This window comes from Oncorhynchus tshawytscha, linkage group LG20, assembly GCF_018296145.1.
Source record: "Oncorhynchus tshawytscha isolate Ot180627B linkage group LG20, Otsh_v2.0, whole genome shotgun sequence".
Lineage (NCBI taxonomy): Eukaryota > Metazoa > Chordata > Actinopteri > Salmoniformes > Salmonidae > Oncorhynchus > Oncorhynchus tshawytscha.
In genome coordinates this window covers 25,816,392-25,841,140 of record NC_056448.1, presented here as the reverse complement: position 1 = coordinate 25,841,140, position 24,749 = coordinate 25,816,392, and the positions used below count along the sequence as shown (strand labels likewise).

At 42.4% G+C, this 24,749-nt stretch overlaps 1 protein-coding gene across 6 annotated transcripts in view; it reads left to right on the top strand.

Annotated features, from left to right (window-relative positions):
• The window catches only part of LOC112220330 (voltage-dependent N-type calcium channel subunit alpha-1B-like), a 227,845-nt gene that overhangs the window by 88,837 nt on the left and 114,259 nt on the right, over nucleotides 1–24,749 (top strand). For all 6 annotated transcript variants that reach the window (XM_042302402.1, XM_042302406.1, XM_042302403.1 and 3 more), the window contains 3 exons: nucleotides 12,629–12,720; nucleotides 12,946–13,098; nucleotides 14,117–14,304. In XM_042302402.1, coding sequence (XP_042158336.1) covers nucleotides 12,629–12,720; nucleotides 12,946–13,098; nucleotides 14,117–14,304 — 433 coding nt within the window. The remainder of the gene's footprint in view (nucleotides 1–12,628; nucleotides 12,721–12,945; nucleotides 13,099–14,116; nucleotides 14,305–24,749) is intronic.

The window sequence follows — 24,749 nt, the reverse complement described above, 5'->3', positions numbered from 1 at the left end:
AAACAATAGTACGCAAGTATAAACACCATGGGACCATCAATCCCAGAACAACAGCAAAGGAGCTTGTGAAGATGCTGGAGGAAACAGGTACAAAAGTATCTACATCAACAGTAAAACGAGTCATATATCGACAGAACCTGAAAGGCAGCTCAGCAAGGAAGAAGCCACTGCTTCAAAACCTCCATAAAAAAGCCAGACTACAGTTTGCAGCAGCACATGGGGACAAAGATTGTACTTTTTGGAGAAATGTCCACTAGTCTCGTGAAACAGAAATATAACTTTTTATCCATAATGACCATTGTTATGTTTGGAGGAAAAAGGGGGAGGCTTGCAAGCCGAAGAACACCATCCCAACCGTGAAGCACGGGGGTGGCAGCATCATGTTGTGGGGGTGCTTTGCTGTAGGAGGGACTGGTGTACTTCACAAAATAGATGGCATTATGTGGAAGAAAAATGATGTGCATATATTGAAGCAACATCTCAAGGCAATCAGGCAGGAAGTTAAAGCTTGGTCGCAAATGGGTCTTCCAAATGGACATGACCCTCAGCATACTTCCAAAGTTGTGGCAAAATGGCTTAAGGACAACAAAGTAAAAGTATTGGAGTGGCCATCACAAAGCCCTGACCTCAATCCTATAGAAAGATTATGGGCAGAACTGAAAAAGCATGTGCGAGCAAGGAGGCCTTCAAACCTGACTGTTACACCAGCTCTGTCAGGAGGAATGGGCCAAAATTCACCCAACTTATTGTGGGAAGATTGTGGAAAGCTACCCGAAATGTTTGACCCAAGTTAAACAATATAAAGGCAATGCTACCAAATACTAATTAAGTGTATGTAAACTTCTGACCCACTGGGAATATGATGAAAGAAATACAAGCTGAAATAAATCATTCTCTCTACTATTATTCTGACATTTCACATTCCTAAAATAAAGTGGTGATCCTAACTGACCTTAAACAAGGAGTTTTTACTAGGATTAAATGTCAGGAATTGTGAAAACTGTACTTGGCTAAGGTGTATGTAAACTTCCGACTTCAACTGTATACAAATAATTACCTATCCCAGCACATTAAAAAAGGCAGTAACTTTAGACCAGTTGCCAACTTCCCAGTAATAGAAAACTCATCTTCAGACTCACTTTAATCTCGATGGGCAAGCAAGCTTATATTTGATGATTCAATTTATACCATGGTGGGCATTATTACTATAAAATGGTAACTTTCCTTTCGTAGACGTACCATACATAAGGCGTGACTTACATCATAAGGCACAGACTTCGAGGCTTTGAGTTGAATATGGTGATGATTTCATCATAATCCAATGTATCTGTCAGTTGACGCTCAAAAGACAGCAAACTGAAGAGGTTCAGCCCGGCCCTTGTCATTGATGTGCGAAGACGATTTCTTTTATCCTAGTTGTTGTTGAGAAAAGTCTCTCTACACTGCATGATGTCATTGAAGTGTGACAGTGATCCTTAACAGAGAGTTTATATTAGGGAAAATATCATCAGGGCAGCTGTCAAGTACACTCATTATGGAGGAAAACTCACTCTTTCCCATGTTCATTTTGCGACTCAACTGCTGAATAAAAACAGTGAATTCAGCATCCTCAATTGATATTGTATAAAGGTGACCACATGCGAATGTGGTCTTCAGCTGCTCTTTAAGGCCACAGGTTTGGGATTCTTTGGAAAAGGAGGCAGCAGCTTGCATGATCCCGTATGTATCTTCTTGAAATCTTGAGTTCAACTCAGTAATCTGTCTGTCTAGAATATTGTTCCAAAGTTGCCTCAGGTCACTGTCACTCTTGATGCTGGATGTTTTCCCTAAGGAAGTTGTGACTACACTGCCAATTTTACAGGCATTTTTTGCTGCCGTGATGCGCTCACATCCCAATTACTAATATCATGCTTAATCATCATCTCTTCAGTTAGCTTGAGAACTTTATCAAAGTCTCCGCCTGAGTTATCTCTGATCGTAGAAAAGCTGCTTTTGAGGATTTCAATTTAACCAATACAGTCCGTCACAGACAATGTAGAGCTTTAAAATCACTAGTGTCAAACAATTGACTAAATGTGACTAACATTTTTCTGGATTTGTTGTAAGAGGGCATCGGCTTCTAATTTGGTTTGTCCACAAGCCTCTGGAAAATCTGCAAGAACCTCTAAAATGACATATAGCAGTAACAGCACTTTACTCACAGACCCTGATTTTGAACTCCAACGTACATCCGTGGATCTTTCAAGCTCGATACACGGTCTATCGGGATGCAACTCTTTCTGTACTTCTATGAATCCAGCATGTCTGTGGGATCCACTCATAAATGTGTGTAACTAGTTTACTGTGTCAACAAAAGTACTGACATGTCCCGACACTTTTTGTCGCGGTGCACAGAACCAAATTCAGATGGTGGGAGTTGCAATGCACATATACCGCTTGCTTAAATGTTTGCTTTAGTAGGACTTCTACCCCTCCTCTGTTCCCCGATATGACTGAAGCGCCATCAAAACAAAAACCCTCACACAGAGTGGGATCCATCTCCAGGGGTTACAACACTTCAAGTATTTTCTGAGAAATTCCTTGTGCAGACAAGTCAGCAGTTTCCATAAACCCAACAGCTCTTTCTTTAATCAAGTCCAAGATAGTATAGCAGTCAGACGTCTTTGTCTTCATCTTGTCGTGTCCCATGTATATATCTTTTTTTCTTCGCATATATTTAAACAAATATTTTTCTTAACCTAAACTTCAACATACTCTCCTGCAATCCGCCTCACCCAATATGGTATGGATCTCCTATTTTCTTTACTTTAGAACCGGAACCCCCAACAGAAGCTAGTCAGCTAACTAGCTACTAGCTAGCTGTCAGCTAGCAGTCATCAGCTAACCTTTAGCCAAGACAACTCTTGCCAGTCTGCACAGCGCAATTCAAACCAGAGCATATCAGACTTATTTTTCTCCATATCTCTGGATTCCTACCGCCAGCTCTGAACCTTTTCACCTGGATCATCACAGCTAGCTAGTTGCTATCCGAGTGGCCACTCCTGGCAAACTTCTCTGTCCCAGAGCAAGTACCAATTATCCTGGAGCTAGCTTATGCTAGGCCCATTTCCCGGCTAGCTGAAGAGGTCCATCAGCCACTCCTTGGGCTACAATACCTATTTTGCCAATTGGCCTGGACCCCTTTTACTGCCGATACGGAGCCCCGCCGATCCATCACGACTGCTCTGCCGACGTAACCGCACGAGGGGGCTACAACAGACCTCTTCTGTCGCGACACCTCACCTCATTTAAATTATGTTTCTAGAGACAATATCTCTCTCATCTTCACTCAATGCATAGGTTTACCTCCACTGTACTCACATCCAACCATACCTTTGTCTGTACATTATGCCTTGAATCTATTCTACCGTGCCCAGAAACCTGCTCCTTTTACTCTGTTGCAAACGTACCAGACAACCACTTCTTATAACCTTTAGCCTTAGCCTTGTCCTACTCCTCCTCTGTTCCTCTGGTGATGTAGAGGTTAATCCAGGCCCTGCAGTTCCTAGCTCCACTCCCATTCCCCAGGTTGTCGTGTCTTTGGCTATGCCGGAGTAAGTGATATGACATGTTATTCTATAAAAAAAAGATCCGTAATTAATATTACCTGATTGAGCTAATCATGTAAATGTAATTAACTAGAGAGTCAGGGCACCACGAAAGCATATTTATAGAGCTGTTATCTTCCGAATAAACTCTTAAAGACCTAGTAATATTTTACATCAATAGCAGTCAATATTAATCGTCACCTTAATTCAGTCTCATCTGAAAGTTGTAAATTCTTGGTTATCTTCACGAACCCTGGCTAACAAGTAGAATCAGGAATACATAATTGGGTTTAATTATTTATTTACTAAATACCAAACTAATCACACAGAATTACACATACACATAATTAATCATAACTTCATTACAAATTACGTCATAAAGGAAAAAGTCCCTAGCAGGCGGAACAGATAATACAGCTTGTTACACAAAAGAAAAGGGCTGAGTTTGAGTGGAGGAGCGGGAAGACTGAGGAACAAAAGGCGAAGCTGTGCTATCGTAAATACAGTATCATATGCATTCTAAATTACCGCCCATTTGGAAAAGGAAAATGCAATAACTATTTACTCTGAGCTGCGCTTCGGTAGGTTGGTGGTAGATAGAAGGCCGTGTTGCCCAACCGAGTCCTTTGAAGAATGTCTCTGATGGTCAATTGGATACGTTGTAGTAACGTCGTTGTGTGATAGACGGGATACTCTGTCTGTTCCTTCCTAACCCTCGTTTGCAGCTGCTGTTGCTAACTCAACGGCTAGGAGGTATTACTTCTGTAGTGAATAAGAGTTCAAAGTTCATACCATTCGCAACCAAAGCTCATGCTGATGTTGGCTTCGTTCTGTAGTTATTATCTGAACCATTCTGACATCGGACCATCGTCCTCACATCCTCGGAACAGGAGGTTACATTGTCATCAAGGCTTTATATAGGAAGGGAGAGGAGGGCGTGCTTGAAAAGTTTTATAGCCCATGTCCCTTCACAGGGGGGGGGGCACTGATTGAGCATAGCCCTAACCTTATGAAAACCCAAATCTCACATTTTAGAAGCTAAAATCACATTTCATCCCATCACGAATAATTTCATATTCAAACATTTAAATTGAACAACAATTCCATGTGAATCCGGGGGAAGAGGTATTTATGACTGACATAAACCTACCCCCACCCCAGGCCAACGTCTTGACAAGGTGCTCTCATTTGTTGACTTCTGTAACCGTAAAAGTCTTGGTTTCATGCGTTAACATTAGAAGCCTCTTCCTTAAATTGGTTTTATTCACTGCTTTAGCACACTCTGACAACCCGGATGTCCTAGCCTTGTCTGAATCCTGGCTTAGGAATACCTCCAAAAACCCTGAAATTTCCATCCAAACTATAAAATTTTCCGACAAATAGAACTGCCAAAGGGGGCAGAGTTGCAATCTACTGCAGAGATAGCCTGCAGAATTCTGTCTTACTATCCAGGTTTGTGCCCAAACAATTTGAGCTTCTACTTTTAAAAATCCACCTTTCCAGAAACAAATCTCTCACCGTTGCCACTTGCTATAGACCACCGTCTGCCTCCAGCTATGCCCTGGACACCCTGAATTGATTGCCCCCATCTATCTTCAGAGCTCGTGCTGTTAGGTGACCTAAACTGGGACATGCTTAACACCCTGGCCATCCTACAATCTAAGCTTGATTGCCTCAATCTCACACAAATTATCAATGAACCTGCCAGGTACAACCCCAGCCTTTCAGCACAAAAACATCCTATGTCATACTGGATTAGCATCGAATAGCCCTCGGGATATGCAACTTTTCAGGGAAGTTAGGACCAATACACACAGGCAGTTAGGAAAGCAAAGGATAGCTTTTTAAAACAGAAATTTGCATCCTGTAGCACAAAGTCCAAAAAGTTCTGGGACACTGTAAAGTACATGGAGAATAAGAGCACCTCCTCCCAGCTGCCCACTGCACTGAGGCTAGGAAACACTCACCACAGATAAATCTACGATAATTGAGAATTTCGACTAGCATTTTTCTACGGCTGGCCATCCTTTCCACCTGGATACCCCTACCCTGGTCAACAGCTCTGCACCCCCCACAGCAACTTGCCCAAACCTCCCCCATTTCGCCTTCACCCAAATCCAGATAGCTGATGTTCTGAAAGAGCTGCAAATTCTGGACCCCTACAAATCAGCTGGGCAAGACAGTCTGGACCCTCTCTTTTCTAAAATTATCCGCCACAATTGTTGCAACCCCTATTACTAGCCTGTTCAACATCTCTTTCGTATCGCCCAAAGATTAGAAAGCGGCCACGGTCACCCCCCTCTTCAAAGGGGGAGACACTCTAGACCCAAACTGCTACAGACCTATATCTATCCTACCTTGCCTTTCTAAGGTCTTCGAAAGCCAAGTTAACAAACAGATCACCAACCATTTTGAATCCCTGGTCATGGCTGGTCATGTGTGCACCTCAGCCACGCTCAAGGTCCTAAACGATATCATAACCGCCATCGATAAGAGACAATACTGTACAGCTGTGTTCATCGGCCTGGCCAAGGCTTTTGACTCTGTCAATCACCAAATTCTTATCAGCAGACTCAACAGCCTTGGTTTCTCAAATGACTGCCACGCCTGGTTCACCAGCTACTTCTCAGACAGAGTTCAGTGTGTCAAATCGGAGGGCCTGTTTTCTGGACCTCTGGCAGTCTCTTCTGGACCTCTGGCAGTCTCTACAACATAGCCTCCAACACTCTACTCAGCAAATTGGATGCAGTCCATCACAGTGCCATCCGTTTTGTCACCAAAGCCCCATATACTACCCACGACTGCGACCTGTATGCTCTCTCTGGCTGCCACTCACTTCATATTCGTCGCCGAACCCTCTGGCTCCAGGTCATCTATAAGTCTTTGCTCGGTAAATTCTCGCCTTATCTCAGCTCACTGGTCACCATAGCAGCACCCACCCGTAGCACGCTCTCCAGCAGATATATTTCACTGGTCACCCCCAAAGCCAATTCCTCATTTTGCCGCCTTTCCTTCCAGTTCTCTGCTGCCAATGACTGGAACGAACTGAAAAAATCACTGAAGCTAGAGACTCATATCTCCCTCATTAACTTTAAGCACAAGCTGTCAGAGTAGCTCACTGTTCACTGCACCTGTACATAGCCCATCTGTAAATAGCCCATCCAACTACCTCATCCCCATATTGTTATTTATTTATTTATTTTGCTCCTTTGCACCCCAGTATCTCTACTTGTACATTCATCACCTGCACATCTATCACTCCAGTGTTTAATTGCTATATTGTAATTTTTTTCTCCACTATGGCCTATTTATTGCCTTACCTCCCTTATCCTACTTCATTTGCACACATTGTATATAGACTATTGTGTTATTGACTGTATGTTTGTTTATTCCATGTGTAACTCTGTGTTGTTGTTTGTGTCACACTGCTTTGCTTTACTTTATATTTTTTGAGAACTTGTTCTCAACTGGCCTACCTGGTTACAAAAAGGTGAAATAAATAAAAAATAATTCCAGCATGAATGTATCGAATGCACACAGCAATAAATTCTCGTTTAGATTGATCTTTATATTAATCTGCTAGTATGGAAAAATATGTGGAAGGAGCAGAATGAACTTAATCTTTTATCCTCCACAGTAACAATGATGCTGCACACTCAAGCAACTCATTCTGTATTTCGGGGCTCATAAGTGTGGCATTGCGAGGTAGCTAATTAAGCCTGTTTTGTATTTCTGAGTCATACTTTAAGATGACTCAGCAAACACTGAATTAGTTATGTGCGAAAAAAAATGTGGTTGAGCAAGCAGAGGATGGGTCCCGCGACAGGCACAGGCCAGTCAAGAGTGAAATTTAAACTTTAGAGCTTGCAAGGGTGACTTTAAGCAGCAAAACATCATTTGCACAGATCAACGCCCCCAAAAATATTCAACAGTACGTATAGATAGAACTGTAAGCAAAGAAACATGATTAAAATGTGTAAAAAGGTTTTTGGGACGCTTGAATCGTCCACCAGCAATAGTCACTTGTCAATGTCAAGTTTTCACTCTCAATTTCTTCAATTGTTCTCTCTCATGTCTGTGCAACTTTGGGTTTGGATTTCAGGCTGGTGGGGGGCAAAGTTAATGATGGGTGCGTGTCTAGAAACCTTAGATTGGTCACTGGAGTGATGGAAGAACTAAAAAATTCATGCCCTTGGGCAGTCCAGTGTTGTGATTGGCTATTACGAGCATTCTGCTTGCAATGCATTGCAGAGGCGTCTGTTTGGAAACCCAGCAGCATGATAACCAAATGAATTGGGAAATAAAACCTAATAGGTATACTATACCTTGTAGAATCTACTTGGTAAAGTTAGCTAGCTAACTTGCCAGCAACGTTTGTCTGTAAAACGAATAGCAGAGTCGGTTCTAGCAAACACCGTAAACCGAGTCCCCTAATTAGAGGCAGGATCGAATATTTAGGACTCGCACACACACACACACACACACATACAGCACATGGGGATTTTGAATTAAGGGATAATCTGCTACGTGCTACAGTTTATCCAGTACATAACCAATCCCAAATAATAATTGTAAACTGACATATGATAAACCAGCTAAACTCAGGTTAACGTGTCAGAATCAGCTTTATTCGCCATATACATTAGCATGTACAGGATTTTGACTCTGAAATGGTGCTGCCACAATAAACAGAATATACAGACGATAAACAGAATATACAGACAAAGGGTTCGTAGTGTACATACTGTATGTGGGTCTGGAAATTCTGCATTTACAGTGCATTCGGAAAGTATTCAGACCCCTTGAGTTTTTCCAAATGTTGTTAAGTTACAGCCTTAATCTAAAATTGATAACATATTTCTTTCCCTCAATCTTCACACAATACCCCATAATGACAAAGTGAAAACAGGTTTAGATTTTTTTGCAAATTTGTACAAATTAAAAAACAGCAACCTTATTTACATAAGTATTCAGACCCTTTGCAATGAGACTCAAAATTGAGCTCAGATGCATCATGTTTCCATTGATCATCTTTGAATTGTTTCTACAACATGATTGAAGTTCACTTGCGGTAAATTCAATTGATTGGACATGATTTGGAAAGGCACACACCTGTCTATATAAGGTCCCACAGGTGACAGTGCATGTCAGAGCAAAAACCAAACTATGACGTTAAAGGAGTTGCCCACAGAGTTCCATATTTTTTACATTTCCCAATGATGGAGACCATTGTGATTTTGGAAACTTTCAACAACCTAGAAATAGTTTTATTCTCTTCCCCAGATATATGCCTTATCACAATTCTTTATCTGAGATCTACAGACATTTCCTTTGACTGTATGGTATAGTTTCTGCTCTGACATGCACTGCCAACTGTGGAACATGTCCAAACAATTGAATTGGCCACAGATGGACTCCAATCAAGTTGCAGTGACTTCTCAAGGATGATCAAAGGAAATTGGATGCACCTGATCTCAATTTGGAGTGTTTTGCAGCAAAGAGGTGTGAATACTTATGTAAATTAGATTATTAGATTAGATTCAAATTGGTATTTTTGGAAACCGATTTGTCCGATTTTTTTTTTTTTTTTTTTACACCTTTATTTAATCTTCATTTAACTAGGCAACTCAGTTAAGAACATATTCTTATTTTCAATGACAGCCTAGGAACGGTGGGTTAACTGCCTTGTTCAGGGGCAGAACGACAGATTTTTACCTTGTCAGCTCAGGGAGTCAATCTTGCAACATTACAGTTAACTAAACACCTGCCTCTCATTGCACTCCACGAGGAGCCTGCCTGTTACGCGAATGCAGTAAGCCAAGGTAAGTTGCTAGCTAGCATTAAACTTATCTTATAAAAAATAATCAATCAATCAATCATAATCACTAGTTAACTACACATGGTTGGTGATATTACTAGTTTATATAGCGTGTCCTGCGTTGCATATAATCGATGTGGTGCGTATTTGCGAAAAAGGACTGTCCTTGCTCCAATGTGTACCTAACCATAAACATAAATTATTTTCTTAAAATCAATACACAGAAGTATATATTTTTAAACCTGCATATTTAGCTAAATGAAATCCAGGTTAGCAGGCAATATTAACCAGGTGAAATTGTGTCACTTCTCTTGCGTTCATTGCACGCAGAGTCAGGGTATATGCAACAGTTTGGGCCGCCTAATTTGCCAGAATTTTACGTAATTATGACATAACATTGAAGATTATGCAATGTAACAGGAATATTTAGACTTATGGATGCCACCCATTAGATAAAATACGGAACGGTTCTGTATTTCACTGAAAGAATAAATGTCTTGTTTTCGAGTTGATAGTTTCCAGATTCGACCATATTAATGACCTAAGGCTCGTTTTTCTGTATGTTATTATGTTATAACTAAGTCTATGATTTGATAGAGCAGTCTGACTGAGCGATGGTAGGCACCAGCAGGCTCGTAAGTGTTCATTCAAACAGCACTTTCGTGTGTTTTGCCAGCAGCTCTTTGCTGTGCTTCAAGCATTGCGCTGTTTATGATTTCAAGCCCATCAACTCCTGAGATTAGGCTTGTGTAACCGATGTGAAATGGCTAGCTAGTTAGCGTTAATAGCGTTTCAAGCGTCACTTGCTATGAGACTTGGAGTAGTTATTCCCCTTGCTCTGCATGGGTAACACTGCTTCGAGGGTGACTGTTGTCGATGTGTTCCTGGTTCGAGCCCAGGTAGCGGCGAGGAGAGGGACGGAAGCTATACTGCTACACTGGCAATACTAAAGTGCTTATAAGAACATCCAAAGGTATGTTAAATACAAATGGTATAGAGAGAAATAGTCATATAATTCCTATAATAACTACATCCTAAAACGTCTTACCTGGGAATATTGAAGACTCATGTTAAAAGGAACCACCAGCTTTCATATGTTCTCATGTTCTGAGCAAGGAACTTAAACATTAGCTTTCTTACATGGCACATATTGCACTTTTACTTTCTTCTCCAACACTTTGTTTTTGTGTTATTTAAACCAAATTGAACATGTTTCATTATTTATTTGTGGCTAAATTGATTTTATTGATGTATTATATTAAGTTAAAATAAGTGTTCATTCAGTATTGTTGTAATTGTCATTATTACAAATAAAACAGTTTTTAAATCGTCCGATTAATCGGTACAGTTTTTTTTTTTGGTCCTCCAATAATCGGTATCGGCGTTGAAAAATCATAATCGGTTGACCTCTATTATTGACATCCTTGGTAAAGATGAGCAAAAAATACAATATATTGTATGCTAAAAATTTGAAATATTATTTTATACTAATGCAATTGCTTTGAGAAAAATATTTTGTAATTAAAAATAATCAAAAACATTATTGCCACCCCTGTGACCAATTCTCTTGCAACCTCCCCTTGCGAGGATAACGACACTGAGCCTTTTGTTTCATGAGATTGGAGAAGACATTGGGAAGGATCTTAGACCATTCCGCCATACAGAAGCTTACCAGATCCTTGATATGCTTCGTCTGCTCTTATGGACTGCCCCCATCAATTCAAACCACGTATATTAATTGGTGTTCTAGTCCAGAGACTGAGATGGCCATTGCAAAATGTTTATTTTTGTGGTGAATTAACCATTTCTTTGTGGATTTTGGTTAGTGCTTGGGGTTACTGTCTTGCTTGAAGATCCACCTGCGGCCTAGTGTCAGCCTCCTGGTAGAGGCAAAAAGGTATTTGGTGAAAATGTCCTAGGTACTTGTTAAAGTTCATGATGCTGTGGACCTTAACAAGGGCTCCAGGACCAGTGGAAGCAAAATAGCCCCATAACATTAAAGATCCACCACCATATTTTATCATAGGTATGATGTACTTTTCTGCATATGCTTCAGTTTTTTTAATGCTGAACTCAACAGTGGTGTGTGTGTGGCCAAAGAAATCTAGTTTCATGTCATCTGACCATAACACAGCCTGGAGTTCTGTTTGATAAACAGCATTGGCACTTGGATTGGAACCGTCGCTATGGTCAGGTGACATGAAAAAGAGCTTGCACACCAGTGGTGGATTTGGCATTGAAAGCAGAAGGCCATCTCAGTCTGCCGACATGAAACCCATTTAAAACCTGTGGTTTGAATTGAAGAGGTCAGTCTTTAGACGAAGGATATCAAGGATCTGTAAAGATTCTGTATTAGGATCCCTCCCAACGTGTACTACAATCTCGTAAAACATTATAGAAAAAGTCTTGGCATCATTATCCTTGCAACCGGTGCCAGTAATGAACTTTTAAATGTTTTATTTTGTAATACTTGTTGAACAAAATCTCTTTCTCTGAGCAATTTTATTAGCATAAGATCATATAATTTCCCAATTTTTGGGGGAGCATACAGTATAGCTCAGTATTGTTATTTATTTTATTCAGTCTTTTTTGCTCATCTTTGTCAATGGTGCCAATAATTCTGGACCTGACTGTATTTCTGTCTCTCTCTCGCAGTGTGTGATGTTTTTCAGTAGGTTTTAGTGCAGCACTTAGTTGTCCCCCCCATCCATGTGCTTCTGCTTATAATGCAGCCAGCCAGCTGTGGCTCTGTGACTGAGAGCTACAGCCACACCACACACACACACACACACACACACACACACACACACACACACACACACACACACACACACACACACACACACACACAACTATGTAATCCTTACAGTCTATTTCTTTAGCTTGAGTTATCATCCACACACACCTGCTTCACACACACTCCCACTGATGGGAAACCAATATGAAACGATGCATCTCACCAGCTTGTACTGAACCACAGGCAAGACCAACCCATATGATTGGCATCAACCTCACATACAGTATGTATTGATGTCATATTATTGTAGTGAAAAGCATGAGCTGGCAAATACCCCATCAATTTAAGGACCTGCTGCTGCTCTACTGTCCTTACTGACAGAGCGAGAAAGTGGTGAAGATATCTTGCCCTGAGTGTACTGTTTTACGTGCCTCTTATGAATGCACCCACCTGACTCTCCTCTCGTTGTCATGTATGTGTCTCCAGGATCCTGGCCACGGTGGGCTCAGACTTTGACCTGAGGACTCTGCGAGCGGTGAGAGTACTGAGACCACTCAAACTGGTGTCTGGCATCCCCAGTAAGTCACTGACATCAACAACAGGTTACTTAGTGTGCACCATCACATTACTGTAGCATGAATAAAATATGGAAGATTTGTATACAGATCATACATTTCTAAACACACAAACACAAACTGACTTATTAAGTATGACATATCTTATCTTACATGGTTAACATATGGCACCTTTCTCTCCCTTCACCCCCCCATCTCTCTTCCTTCCCAATCCATCTCTCTCCACAGGTCTTCAGGTGGTTTTGAAGTCTATCATGAAGGCCATGGTGCCTCTGCTCCAGATAGGCATGCTGCTCTTCTTTGCCATACTCATGTTTGCCATCATCGGAGTGGAGTTCTACATGGGCAAGTTCCACTCCACCTGCTTCACTGTCGACACTGGTGAGTGCTGAATGGATTACACACACATACTGCACACAGTACTGTATACAGTAGTAGTATGCACACACACACACACACACACACAGACACACACAGACACACACAGACAAACACACACAGTAGGTTATGGAAACACAACACACAGTACCAAGTTTTAGGCCTCCCTTACTTGTCTACATTTTGATAGCCTTTTATAGACAGATTTTGATAGATCACCTCTCAAGGTTGGATAAATAAGTGTCTCTCAATAAGGAGTTGATGGAGCTGAAATAGATAGATATTCTCCACTGGAGTCAATGTGTTGATGTGGAGGTAAAAATGGATCTGATAGAAAACAGTTCCTGTATGCATACTTTATGCCATCAGTGTCAATGGAGGGTGTGAGTTGATCATAGTGTTGACGGCTCTACCAGCTGGAGGTTGTGTGTGTGTGTGTTTGACCCTCTGTGTGGTGGTGGTGTGAGAGGTCTTGACAGCCTGCTAATGTATGTGTGTGTGTGTACATGTGAGTTATTTTAGTAAAGAACAGTGGGGTAACAAATCAGCTCAAGGCACTGGTAACATCTCCCCAGCTGCACGTTGCTGTGTGTGTGATTCATCAGCAGGTGTGCACTGAGTGCATGTTAGTGAGTGTGTGTGTGTACCATATTTTAAGCTCACTTAATCTGCCAGTGTGTTTGTTTTACTGTATGTGTTGTAATTACAGTAACTCACTCTCTCCCTCCCCCTCTCCCCTGTGTCCCCCCCCACCCGCCCTTCCTTCCCCTCCTCCCTCCCTCACCCCATCTCTCCCTGTTCTTTTTCTATCCCTCTCTCCCTACCACTCCCCCTCCCTCCCCCTCTCTTCCCCCTACCACTCCCCTTACCACTCCCCTCTCTCTTCCCCCTACCACTCTCCCTACCACTCCCCCTCCCTACCCCTCTCTCTCTACCACTCCCCCCCCTCCCTCCCTCCCCCCCTCTCTCCCCACCCCCACTCGCCCCTCTCTCTCCCTTCTTTCTCATCTCCCCCATCCAGGTGAGCGAGCAACAGCGTTCCCCTGTGGTACGGAGGCCCCAGCCAGGATGTGTCCTAATGGTACAGAGTGTACAGAGTACTGGATCGGCCCCAACTACGGCATCACCAACTTTGACAACATCCTGTTTGCCGTGCTCACCGTCTTCCAGTGCATCACCATGGAGGGATGGGTGGACATCCTCTACAATGTAAGACCTCTGTCTTTCATTATTTTGTTCTCTCTCTCCATCTGTCTCTCTTTTACGCTTTCTCCAAGAACAATGTCACCTCTATAGGGTTACAAAATTCAGTCAACTCTCCCAAAATTCTCAGGTTTTTCAGAAATCCTGGTTGGAGAATTCTGGATAGCCTGCCTGATTCTGTGAATGTTTCAACCAGGTTTTCTGGAAAACTGGCACACTTGGGAAAGATACTGGAATTTTGCAACCCTACACACACATTACTTTTCCACTTATTGTAAACTAAGAGCTAACACATCCCACACTTTCCTTCTCTCTCACGGTTTCTCTCCCTATATGCTATTGGGTATATAGTGAGTGCATGTCTGTGTATAGAAAACATGGAGAGAAAGAGAGGTACTAGAGGTTTATTTGACTGAGTAGCAAACGTGAGAATGCTAATCATTAACTACAGCTCAGCGTTCAACACCATAGTGTCCTCAAACCTCATCACTAAGCCCTCTGCAATTCGGTCCTGGACTTCCTGATGGGCCGCCCCCAGGTGGTAAGGGTAGGTAACAACACATCTGCCACGCTGATCCTCAACACGGGGGACCCTCAGGTGCGTGCTCGGTCTCCCTGTACTCCCTGTTCACCTATGACTGCATGGCCAAGCACGACTCCCAACAACATTAAGTTTGCCGACGACACAACAGTAGTAGGCCTGATCACCGACAACGAGGAGACAGCGAAGAGGTCAGAGACCTGGCAGTGTGATGCCAGGATAACAACCTCTCCCTCAACGTGATCAAGACAAAGGAGATGATTGTGGACTACAGGAAAAGGATGACCGAGCACGCCCCCAGTCTCATCGACAGGGCTGTAGTGGAGCAGGTTAAGAGGTTCAAGTTCCTTGGTGTCCACATCACCAACAAACTTACATGGTCCAAACACACCAAGACAGTCGTGAAGAGGGCACGACAACACCTATTCCCCCTCAGGAGACTGAAAAGATTTGGCATGGGCCCTCAGATCCTCAAAAAGTTCTACAGCTGCACCATCGAGAGCATCCTGACTGGCTGCATCACCGCCTGGTATGGCAACTGCTTGGCCTCCGACCGCAAGGCACTACAGAGGGTAGTTTGTATTGCCCAGTACATCATTGGGGCCAAGCTTCCTGCCATAAAGGACCTCTATACCAGGTGGTGTTAGATGAAGGCCCTAAAAACTGTCAAAGACGCCAGCCACCCTAGTCATAGACTGTTCTCTCTGCTACTGCACGGCAAGCAGTACTGGAGCGCAAAGTCTAGGTCCAAGAGGCTTCTTTACAGCTTCTACCCCCAAGCCATAAGACTCCTGAACAGCTAACCAAATGGCTACCGGTACTATTTGCATTGACCCCCCATTTTTACGGCTGCTACTGTTTATTTTCTATGCATAGTTACTTTACCTCTACCTACAATGTACATGTTACCTCAATTACCTTGACTAACCTGTTCCCCCGCACATTCACTCTGACTTCAGTTTATTTTAGTAAACACTTATTCTTCTTCAAACTACATTGTTGGTTAAGGTCTTGTAAGTAAGCACATATGACAAATAACATTTAATTTGAACAGAACTGAGGATCTGGAGGTAGCGTACGTGTCTGCTGTGCTGCTGTGTGTGTATGTGCACAGAATCTCACACACACAAACAAACCTACCTACAGCTGGGGAGATGTTACCAGTGCCTTGAGCTGATTTGTTACCCCTCTGTTCTTTACTAAAATAACTCACATGTACACACATACACATACATTAGCATGCTGTCAAGACCTCTCACACCACCACCACACAGAGGGTCAAACTCACACACACACAACCTCCAGCTGGTAGAGCCGTCAACACTACGATCAACTCACACCCTCCATTGACACTGATGGCATAAAGTATGCATACAGGAACTGTTTTCTATCAGATCCATTTTTACCTCCACATCAACACATTGACTCCAGTGGGAGAATATCTATATATTTCAGCTCCATCCAACTCCTTATTGAGAGACACTTATTTATCCAACCTTGAGAGGTGATCTATCAAAATCTGTCTATAAAAGGCTATCAAAATGTAGACAAGTAAGGGAGGCCTAAAACTTGGTACTGTGTGTTTCCATTACGTACGTTTGTGTGTGTGTTTAAATTAGAGAGTTTAATAGTCACATGTACAGGGTTGCAGATGTAATTACAGTGACAATTCCAACCAACAATGCAGGACAAAGTGACATATAAAAATGGATAGTAATAATATATATTAAGGGGTGTTGGAGCAGCAGGGGAGGAGGGGATGGGGGGTAGGAATACCAGGGGAGTAGGAAGGGGGGACAGGGCGAGCAGGTGTCTGACTAGTGGTAGCTATTCAGCATGATAAAATGTCCATTTTAGTTGGAGGCAGTGTAAAAATGTCCGTTGAGGAGGTGGTGGGTAAGAAGTCCAAGTGGGCAAGGGGGGAGCAGGTAGCTGACTAGTGGTGGCTCTGGGGGTAAAAACTATAGGCCAGTCTTACAGTTTTTGTCATGATGCTCCTATACTGCCTGCGTCTGAGTGATCGAAACGGGAAGCACAGGCCATGAATCAGGTGGCTGGGGTCCCTGATTATCTTCTTGGCCTTCCTGCGACACCTGGTGTTGTAGGTGTCCTGGAGGTCAGCCAGTGTGCACCCAAAGGTGCGTTCAGTTAGCAGTTTGAATGAAGAGCACCTGGTATTGGAGAACCAGGACTAACAGACAGTTTGAATGAAGAGCACCTGGTATTGGAGAACCAGGACGAACAGACAGTTTGAATGAAGTGCAGCTGGTATTGGAGAACCAGGACTAACAGACAGTTTGAATGAAGTGCAGCTGGTATTGGAGAACCAGGACTAGCAGACAGTTTGAATAAAGACCAGCTGGTATTGGAGAACCAGGACTAGCAGACAGTTTGAATAAAGACCAGCTGGTATGTGAGAACAAGGACTAGCAGACAGTTTGAATAAAGACCAGCTGGTATGTGAGAACAAGGACTAGCAGACAGCAGTTTAGATTACTCCCTGCTGGGTTCTGGAGCCCTGTGTGGATTCTGGCTTCCTCTTTTTCCCCCCAAATCCTGCCACCTTGTCTTTAGGTTGCTGAGCTGCCAGCAACGTGGCATGATAGCAGCATTTGCAACTGCTACAACTTCCAACACCTCTCCCTCTTCTCTCTATCCTCATGTTTTCCCTCTTTATAAAACCTCTCCTGTTGCCTGCTTTCTCGTTATGCTAGCAAGCTCCTCTCCTGTGTGGCTACATGCTGCTGGGAACAGACTCACTGGGCTTTTAGTGCACCTGTCACACTCTATCCCTTTGTCTCTCTCCCCATTATTTATCTCTCTTCTCTCTCTCTGTTCCCGTCTCTACCTCTCCCTCTTCCCCTTCTCTTCCTCCCTCTCTATTTCTCTCACCTTTTTCCCGATTTGTCTATTTCTCTCTCCCCTCTCTATGTCTCTCTCTCTCTCTTATGCCCCCTGCTGTGTTCCTGGCAAGGCTGCCTTCACACAGGGTGAGGAGTGTTCCCTCTAAGTAGGACAGACTCTTTTCACAAGGCCTCATGGAACTCGTAAACATACTGTTTGCCTTCCTCCTATCAGATCAATCCTGTTGGCTCGTCATCCTCGAATCTGGTTATTTGGATTGAACTGGTACATGTGTACACACATATCTAGAAGAAAAAGAAACGCACACCTATTAAGACGAGGTGCTGGCTAGCGGAGTAGAAAACTTGAAAATAAAAGAGAGCCGCACACTCTAGGAGCTCAGATGCAAAAATGTAATTACCAGCGTTTCGACAGCCAAGCTGTCTTCATCAGGGTATGTGTACACACAAACACACGCATGCGTACACACACACGCACACACACACAGATCCTGGAAGACATCCTGGAGATATTTTCTTGGAAGTGATGCATTTGTGAACACATGACAATTGTAAAGCGGGCCTCATAAGAGCTATGGGATGGTTTTGAAACCTTGCTTATATTATGCTCACACATTCAGCCTGGGCCTCTGAGTCACTTCCAGTAATATTTGCACATCATGCTAAAGGCACTGTGAGGAGACTGTATCTATCTGTGTGTGTGTGTGTGTGTGTACTTAGCACAGATGCAGGGGAAGGAACAATACAGTAGCATAATGAAATAAGAACACAAGCCCCTCTCCATTCTGTACATTGTGTGTTCCCGTTACCCAGCCTTAACCTTGTGGATTGATGGACTGTCTCCTCTCCACAGCCCCAAGGGAATGCTGGGATACTCATTAATGGTGCGGTGAGCGCTAATCTGCCTCTCCCTCCTCCCCTTGTCTCTCCTCTGCCCCAATCCTTTGCTCTCAGAGGAAGCTGATGTTCTGGAATGGAGTGTCTGTGCTATCCTGTGCCCATAGGGGATGATAAGGAAGTGACTTGGCTCAGGCCAGGACAACAATATATTAATATCACCACACATTAGCACTATCAGCTGAGCAAATATATCTCCAAACGAGTCATTATAGCATCAGAGTGGATGGAAGGATGTCACCAAGCAGAGAGAGAGGTTTCTTGCCCTCCGTGGGTGAGTGAGACACTCCCAGAGGAGAGGGCAGTAGTGCGAGCACACAATCTTGATGTTTTAATCATGGGAAAATCCACTCCAAATGAAGAATCATAGGATCTTATGCTAATTTTGATAATGTTGTCAGGGTAGCCTAGTGGTTAGAGCGTTGGACTAGTAACCGGAAGGTTGCAAGTTCAAACCCCCGAGCTGACAAGGTACAAATCTGTCGTTCTGCCCTTGGACAGGCAGTTAACCCACTGTTCCTAGGCCGTCATTGAAAATAAGAATTTGTTCTTAACTGACTTGCATAGTTAAATTAAGGTTAAAAAAAAAAAAATCTCAGTGAGAGAGTGTAGGCAGACTGGGAGGCAACTTCCCAGTGTCATCTTAGTCTAGAAGCCAAACACAGAGAGAGGATGAACAGAATAGAGATGGACTGTGTCCCAAATGGCCCATAGGGTAGTGCACTATGTAGGGAGTAGGATGCCATTAAGGACACACCCATGGTCTATCATGGAACATTGTGGGGCTATATTGCTGAGGAATACATATTCAACTGTTCAACTACTCACGGAGGGTAAATGGATTGAAAATTACAGAATTACACACTATAACTTTGTGGGGCTCCTGAGTGGCACAGCAGTCTAAGGCACTGCATCTCAGTGCTAGAGGTGTCACTACAGTCCCTGGTTCAATTCCAGGCTGTATTTCAACCAGCCGTAATTGGGAGTCCCATAGGGCGGTGCACAATTGGCCCAACGTCGTCCGGGTTAGGGTTTGGCCGGGTTAGGCCGTCATTGTAAATAAGTATTTGTTCTTAACTGACTTGGCAAGATAAATAAAGGTTAAATAAAAAAATATATATTTTTAAATAACTCTCTCATTTTCTCTCTATTGTTCAGTGTCTCGTTCTCTCTCTCTCTCTAACCACGTTTCTATCCACTGTTTTTATGCGAGTAACTTCATACCATATAAAATAAAAAATCACAACAACTGTAATGGAATTGTTAGAATTGTTTGTTCGACATGGTGCGATCTTTTTGTGTCGGCAAAGTGAATTGTGCGAAAAATGGCGGTGGACACAGTAGGACCTTCAAGAGGTACTTTTCTCTATTGTGTTAGTTATCAGGTATTTCACCCATGTACAAAGAAAAGAATGTTTGTTCTATGTCAAATCCCATTATTTTTCCAATGTTAGATCTTATTTCTCCCCAGTAAGTTTCGATTGCGGGGCAAGTCCAAAAGATATGAGAGTGGTCCGCCCTCAATAGACCGCATTCTCTCCAACAAGGGTGTAGTGAGCCAGTCTGTTTTGTTTTCAGTTTAGGTGTTATGAAGAAACGTACAACATTCTTCCAACAGAATTCTCTCCATGACCCTGAGTTGGTGGAGCTTTGTTGAGTCTCTAATATGTTCAACCATGTTTCATCAGTTATTTCATTGTTAAGTTCCTCCTCCCATTTCTTTTTAATATAGTTTGTAGAATGTTTCTTTGAGGATTGAATACCCAAGTAGAGATTTGAAATAGTTTTTTTGTTACTCTCCAAGTTGTATGCGTTAGTGAATACTTGGATTAATTTTGGAGGTGCTCGGGGGTCAGTCACTTTTATCTCCCTTAAGAAATAGTGTCGAACTTGTAGGTATCTGTAAAAATCTTGTTTATCCAAGCAATGTTTTTTACTTAGGTCCTGGAAGTTATCTAGGTTCACATTCCTTATAATTGTACTGAATGATGTGATGCCTTTCTGCGTCCATTGTTTAAACCTGCTGTCCTGAGTTGCAGGGATGAAGCTGGGGTCGTATGCAGGCCAACTCAGCAGTTTGATCTCGCTGTCTAAATTATTTTGCATAACTACCCTAAACCATGTCTTCAGAGAGAAATTAATCCAATGATTTTGTCTATTGTATATTTATTTTACCATCTCCTTATTTCCCAGTACTGACTGTATGGGTATCTCTGTCAGAGTCGTCTCCATGTCTTTCCATTTGGATTCGTATTCTGAATTGCACCAACACACCAGAGGTCTTAATTGGGCTGACATAATAATATTTTAGGTTTGGTAAGGCCATACCCCCACAGTTTTTTGGTAACTCTTACTGTTCCAGATAAACCTTGATATCTGTTTATCCCATTCCCTAAACTGTTTAGGCGGGATTTCTATGGGCAGTGATTGGAACAAATACAGTAATCTTGGCAGGATGTTCATTTTGATTGTTTCAATTCTACTACTAAGATCTAAGGGAAGTGAATTCCACCTGTCCAGGTCATCATATATTTTCTTGTTGATGTGATCGTATTTCATGCAATAAAGTTTGGGTGTATCTTTTGGTAAATTTACTCCCAGATATTTAATGGATGAAGAGGTCCAGGTGAAGTTATACCTACTCTTCAGCTCTTCCTGTGGGGTATAATTATATACTAGGGCTTGGGTCTTGTGTACGTTAAGCACATACTCTGAATATGTTCCAAATGTTTGTAAAACATCCATCAATCCAGGTACACTTGAGCCTGGGTCTCTAAGGAATAACAGAACGTCATCAGCATACATGCATGTCTTATGTTCACAGCCTCTTATTGTTATTCCCTCTAAGGTTGGGTCCTGTCTTATTGCCTGTGCTAATGGTTGGAGGTGCAAGGAGAAGAGCGTGGGTGAAAGATTACAGCCTCGTCTTGCACCTCGCTCTAATTTTATCGTTCGTGTCAAATGTCCATTCATCTTTATTCTAGCGGTCGGACATGAATACAGTGTTTTGATGCACTGTATCACTTCTTGTTGAAACCAAACATTTCCATAACTTGGAATAGGTAATCCCATACCACTGAATCAAATGCTTTTTCTGCATCTAGGCTGATTAATATTGCACTTGTCTTATTCTGAGTAATGTGGCCCATGATTTGTAGTGTTCTCCTTATATTGTCCTGTGTCTGCCTATTTTGTATGAAACCAGTTTGATCTCCGTCAATCAATTCTAGGATTATGTTCTCCATTCTTTTGGCTATTATTGATGCATATAGTTCTTAATCTGTGTTAAGAATTGCGATTGGTCTATATGAACTGCATTCTTTCTTATCTTTACCCTCTTCTGGGATTACTGATATGATGGCCTCTCTCCATGACGGTGGGAGACCCCCCTCCCTCAGAGTCCAGTTAAAACAGGCCTTAAGTAGAGGTGCTAATTGTTCTCTGAAGGTCTTGAACCATTCTGAAGGGAAGCCATCAGTGCCTGGAGACTTGTTGACTTTTTGTTGAGATATTGCTTTATTAATTTCTTCGGTGGATATTTCTAAAGTTAGTCTATCATTTTGCTCTGTCCCAATTGAGGGGAGATCAAGTGAGTTCAAAAAGTGCTCTATTGTCTGTGCATCTGCCTTCTCTGGTTGCTTGTACAGATTTGTGTAATATGATTCCAATGCATTCTGTATTTTATCTAATTTGCATGTGATCTGTTTTGTTTTGGAGTCTTTTATTTTGAAAATGGTATTCTGTGCTTGTTGTTTCCGGAGTCTCCATGCTAGTAATTTGGTTGCCTTTGAGCCTGCTTCATAATATCGTTGTTTCAGGAACCTAAGCTTTTTCTCTACTTCTCTATAAATCTGGTCAATTTCCTGTTTTAACTTTTGAATCTCTCGTAATACAAGAGGGTCTTTGTATTGACTATGAGATCGTTCTAAGTTTCTTAGTGTTACTGTAATTTCAGCAGTTTCTGTGCTTTAATCTTTTTCTTGAGAGATGATGTGGCTATGATCTTCCCTCTAATAACCGCCTTAGCTGCATCCCACAATATAGCAAGAGATACTTTCCCATTTTCATTATTCCTACAATCCTTAAGCCTGTATCTATCTGCATTGTACATAAAAAAGTAGTCTAACCTGGAGAATTCAGTGTGGTGGGCTGAGTAAAAAGTATATCGGACTTGTGGGTGTCACGGCATACATCGAGCAGTCCTAGATCCTGCAGTATCCTATTGATCTTTTTGGCAACTAGGCTCATTTTCCTATTTTGGTTTGTGCTGTCCAATTTTGAGTTTAGAATTGTGTTAAAGTCCCCTCCACAGATAAGAGTGCCAGTGGTTTCTGTGGCTGTTAAATCAAACACATTCCTGTAGAAGACTATGTCACTCCCTGGGGTGCGTATACATTAAATAATGTAACTTCCTTGTTATCCAGTTTACATTTAACAAGTATAAATCTACCCTCCTTGTCTTTTATTTCTGATATAAACTCAAAATTAACTGAATTTGGGATCAAGATTGCAACTCCCCTTCTACCCATTTTGTAAGGAGAAAAAAAAGTATTCCTATATCCGATTTTCTTGAGTTTCTCGTGTTCAGGTGTGGATAAGTGAGTTTCTCGTGTTCAGGTGTGGATAAGTGAGTTTCTCGTGTTCAGGTGTGGATAAGTGAGTTTCTCGTGTTCAGGTGTGGATAAGTGAGTTTCTCGTGTTCAGGTGTGGATAAGTGAGTTTCTCGTGTTCAGGTGTGGATAAGTGAGTTTCTCGTGTTCAGGTGTGGATAAGTGAGTTTCTCGTGTTCAGGTGTGGATAAGTGGGTTTCTCGTGTTCAGGTGTGGATAAGGGAGTTTCTCGTGTTCAGGTGTGGATAAGTGAGTTTCTCGTGTTCAGGTGTGGATAAGGGAGTTTCTCGTGTTCAGGTGTGGTTAAGTGAGTTTCTCGTGTTCAGGTGTGGATAAGTGAGTTTCTCGTGTTCAGGTGTGGATAAGTGAGTTTCTCGTGTTCAGGTGTGGATAAGTGAGTTTCTCATGTTCAGGTGTGGATAAGTGAGTTTCCTGACAGAATAGTATGTCACCTCTCTCCCGTTTCATCTTTGCTATTACCTTACTACTCTTGATGTCACTCCCCAGTCCGTTTACATTGAGACCTTAAATTCCCCATGATGCATCGATATAAATAGAAAACCCTGTGCACCATATCTGCCTGCTTATCATGAACCTAAAAATGAACGAAAAATCAAGAACGATAATAAAGTAAACCAAAGTGGGAAAATACTTTGGTATTTGGACTCCCATGTCAGAGGACTGTCTCTTGCCTCTGGGGTTTGAGGGGATGAGCCTGTCCGCAGGATGGGCCCCTCGCTCAGATATGAAAATGCGTGACGTAGTCACAAACAAGACCTGGTGGAACCGAAAATAATAAGGGCATCTATTTCGTCGCTTATACACATCGGTTAATTACAAGTGAAAACCATATCGGTCATGTTTGCATATCATGGATCCTCCCCTCGATATGCCCTTCTGTTGCCCCGTTGTCAATGTGTCATTAATCCTTAGCTAATATATATGTTATTAACGTGACGCTTCTTAGTGTGTTCGTAAAGAACACATGCTTTTGGCTACTCACCCTGCATTGGGGGAAAATAGGGGATATATTTTACCTATTGCAATGTCAACCGTAACAACCCAAAGTCTTAACAGCTCGCAGTAACTATTAATTCTGTTAATTCCGATTCAGTGTCTTACATCTTCCCGTTGGAAATGCCTGAGTCTCTCTCGGATGTGAACGTCCTCTCGCCGAGATGGTTTCCCTCTTTCTCCATGACCCTGCTGGTCAACAATGATCCATGGGAGAGCCTGCTCGAGTCTTTCCACTGGTGATGTCACCTTTCTCCTGGCGGTATACTCCACTGGGAAGCCCCTTGACTTAAGGTCCTCAGCCGCCTCGTCTGCATGCTCCTATGTAACCAGGCCATTTTCCAGAAATACCCACATTTTTGCCAGGTATGGTGTTTGGAAGCGAATACCCTTCTCTTTAAGTGCTTTCTTAATGGGGGTGTGTTCTTTCCTTCCTTTCAGTATCTCTCCCATGTAGTCATGATCAAAGAACACTCGTTGGCCTTGGAAGTTAACAGGCGTTTTCCAGGTTGCATGTAAGACTTT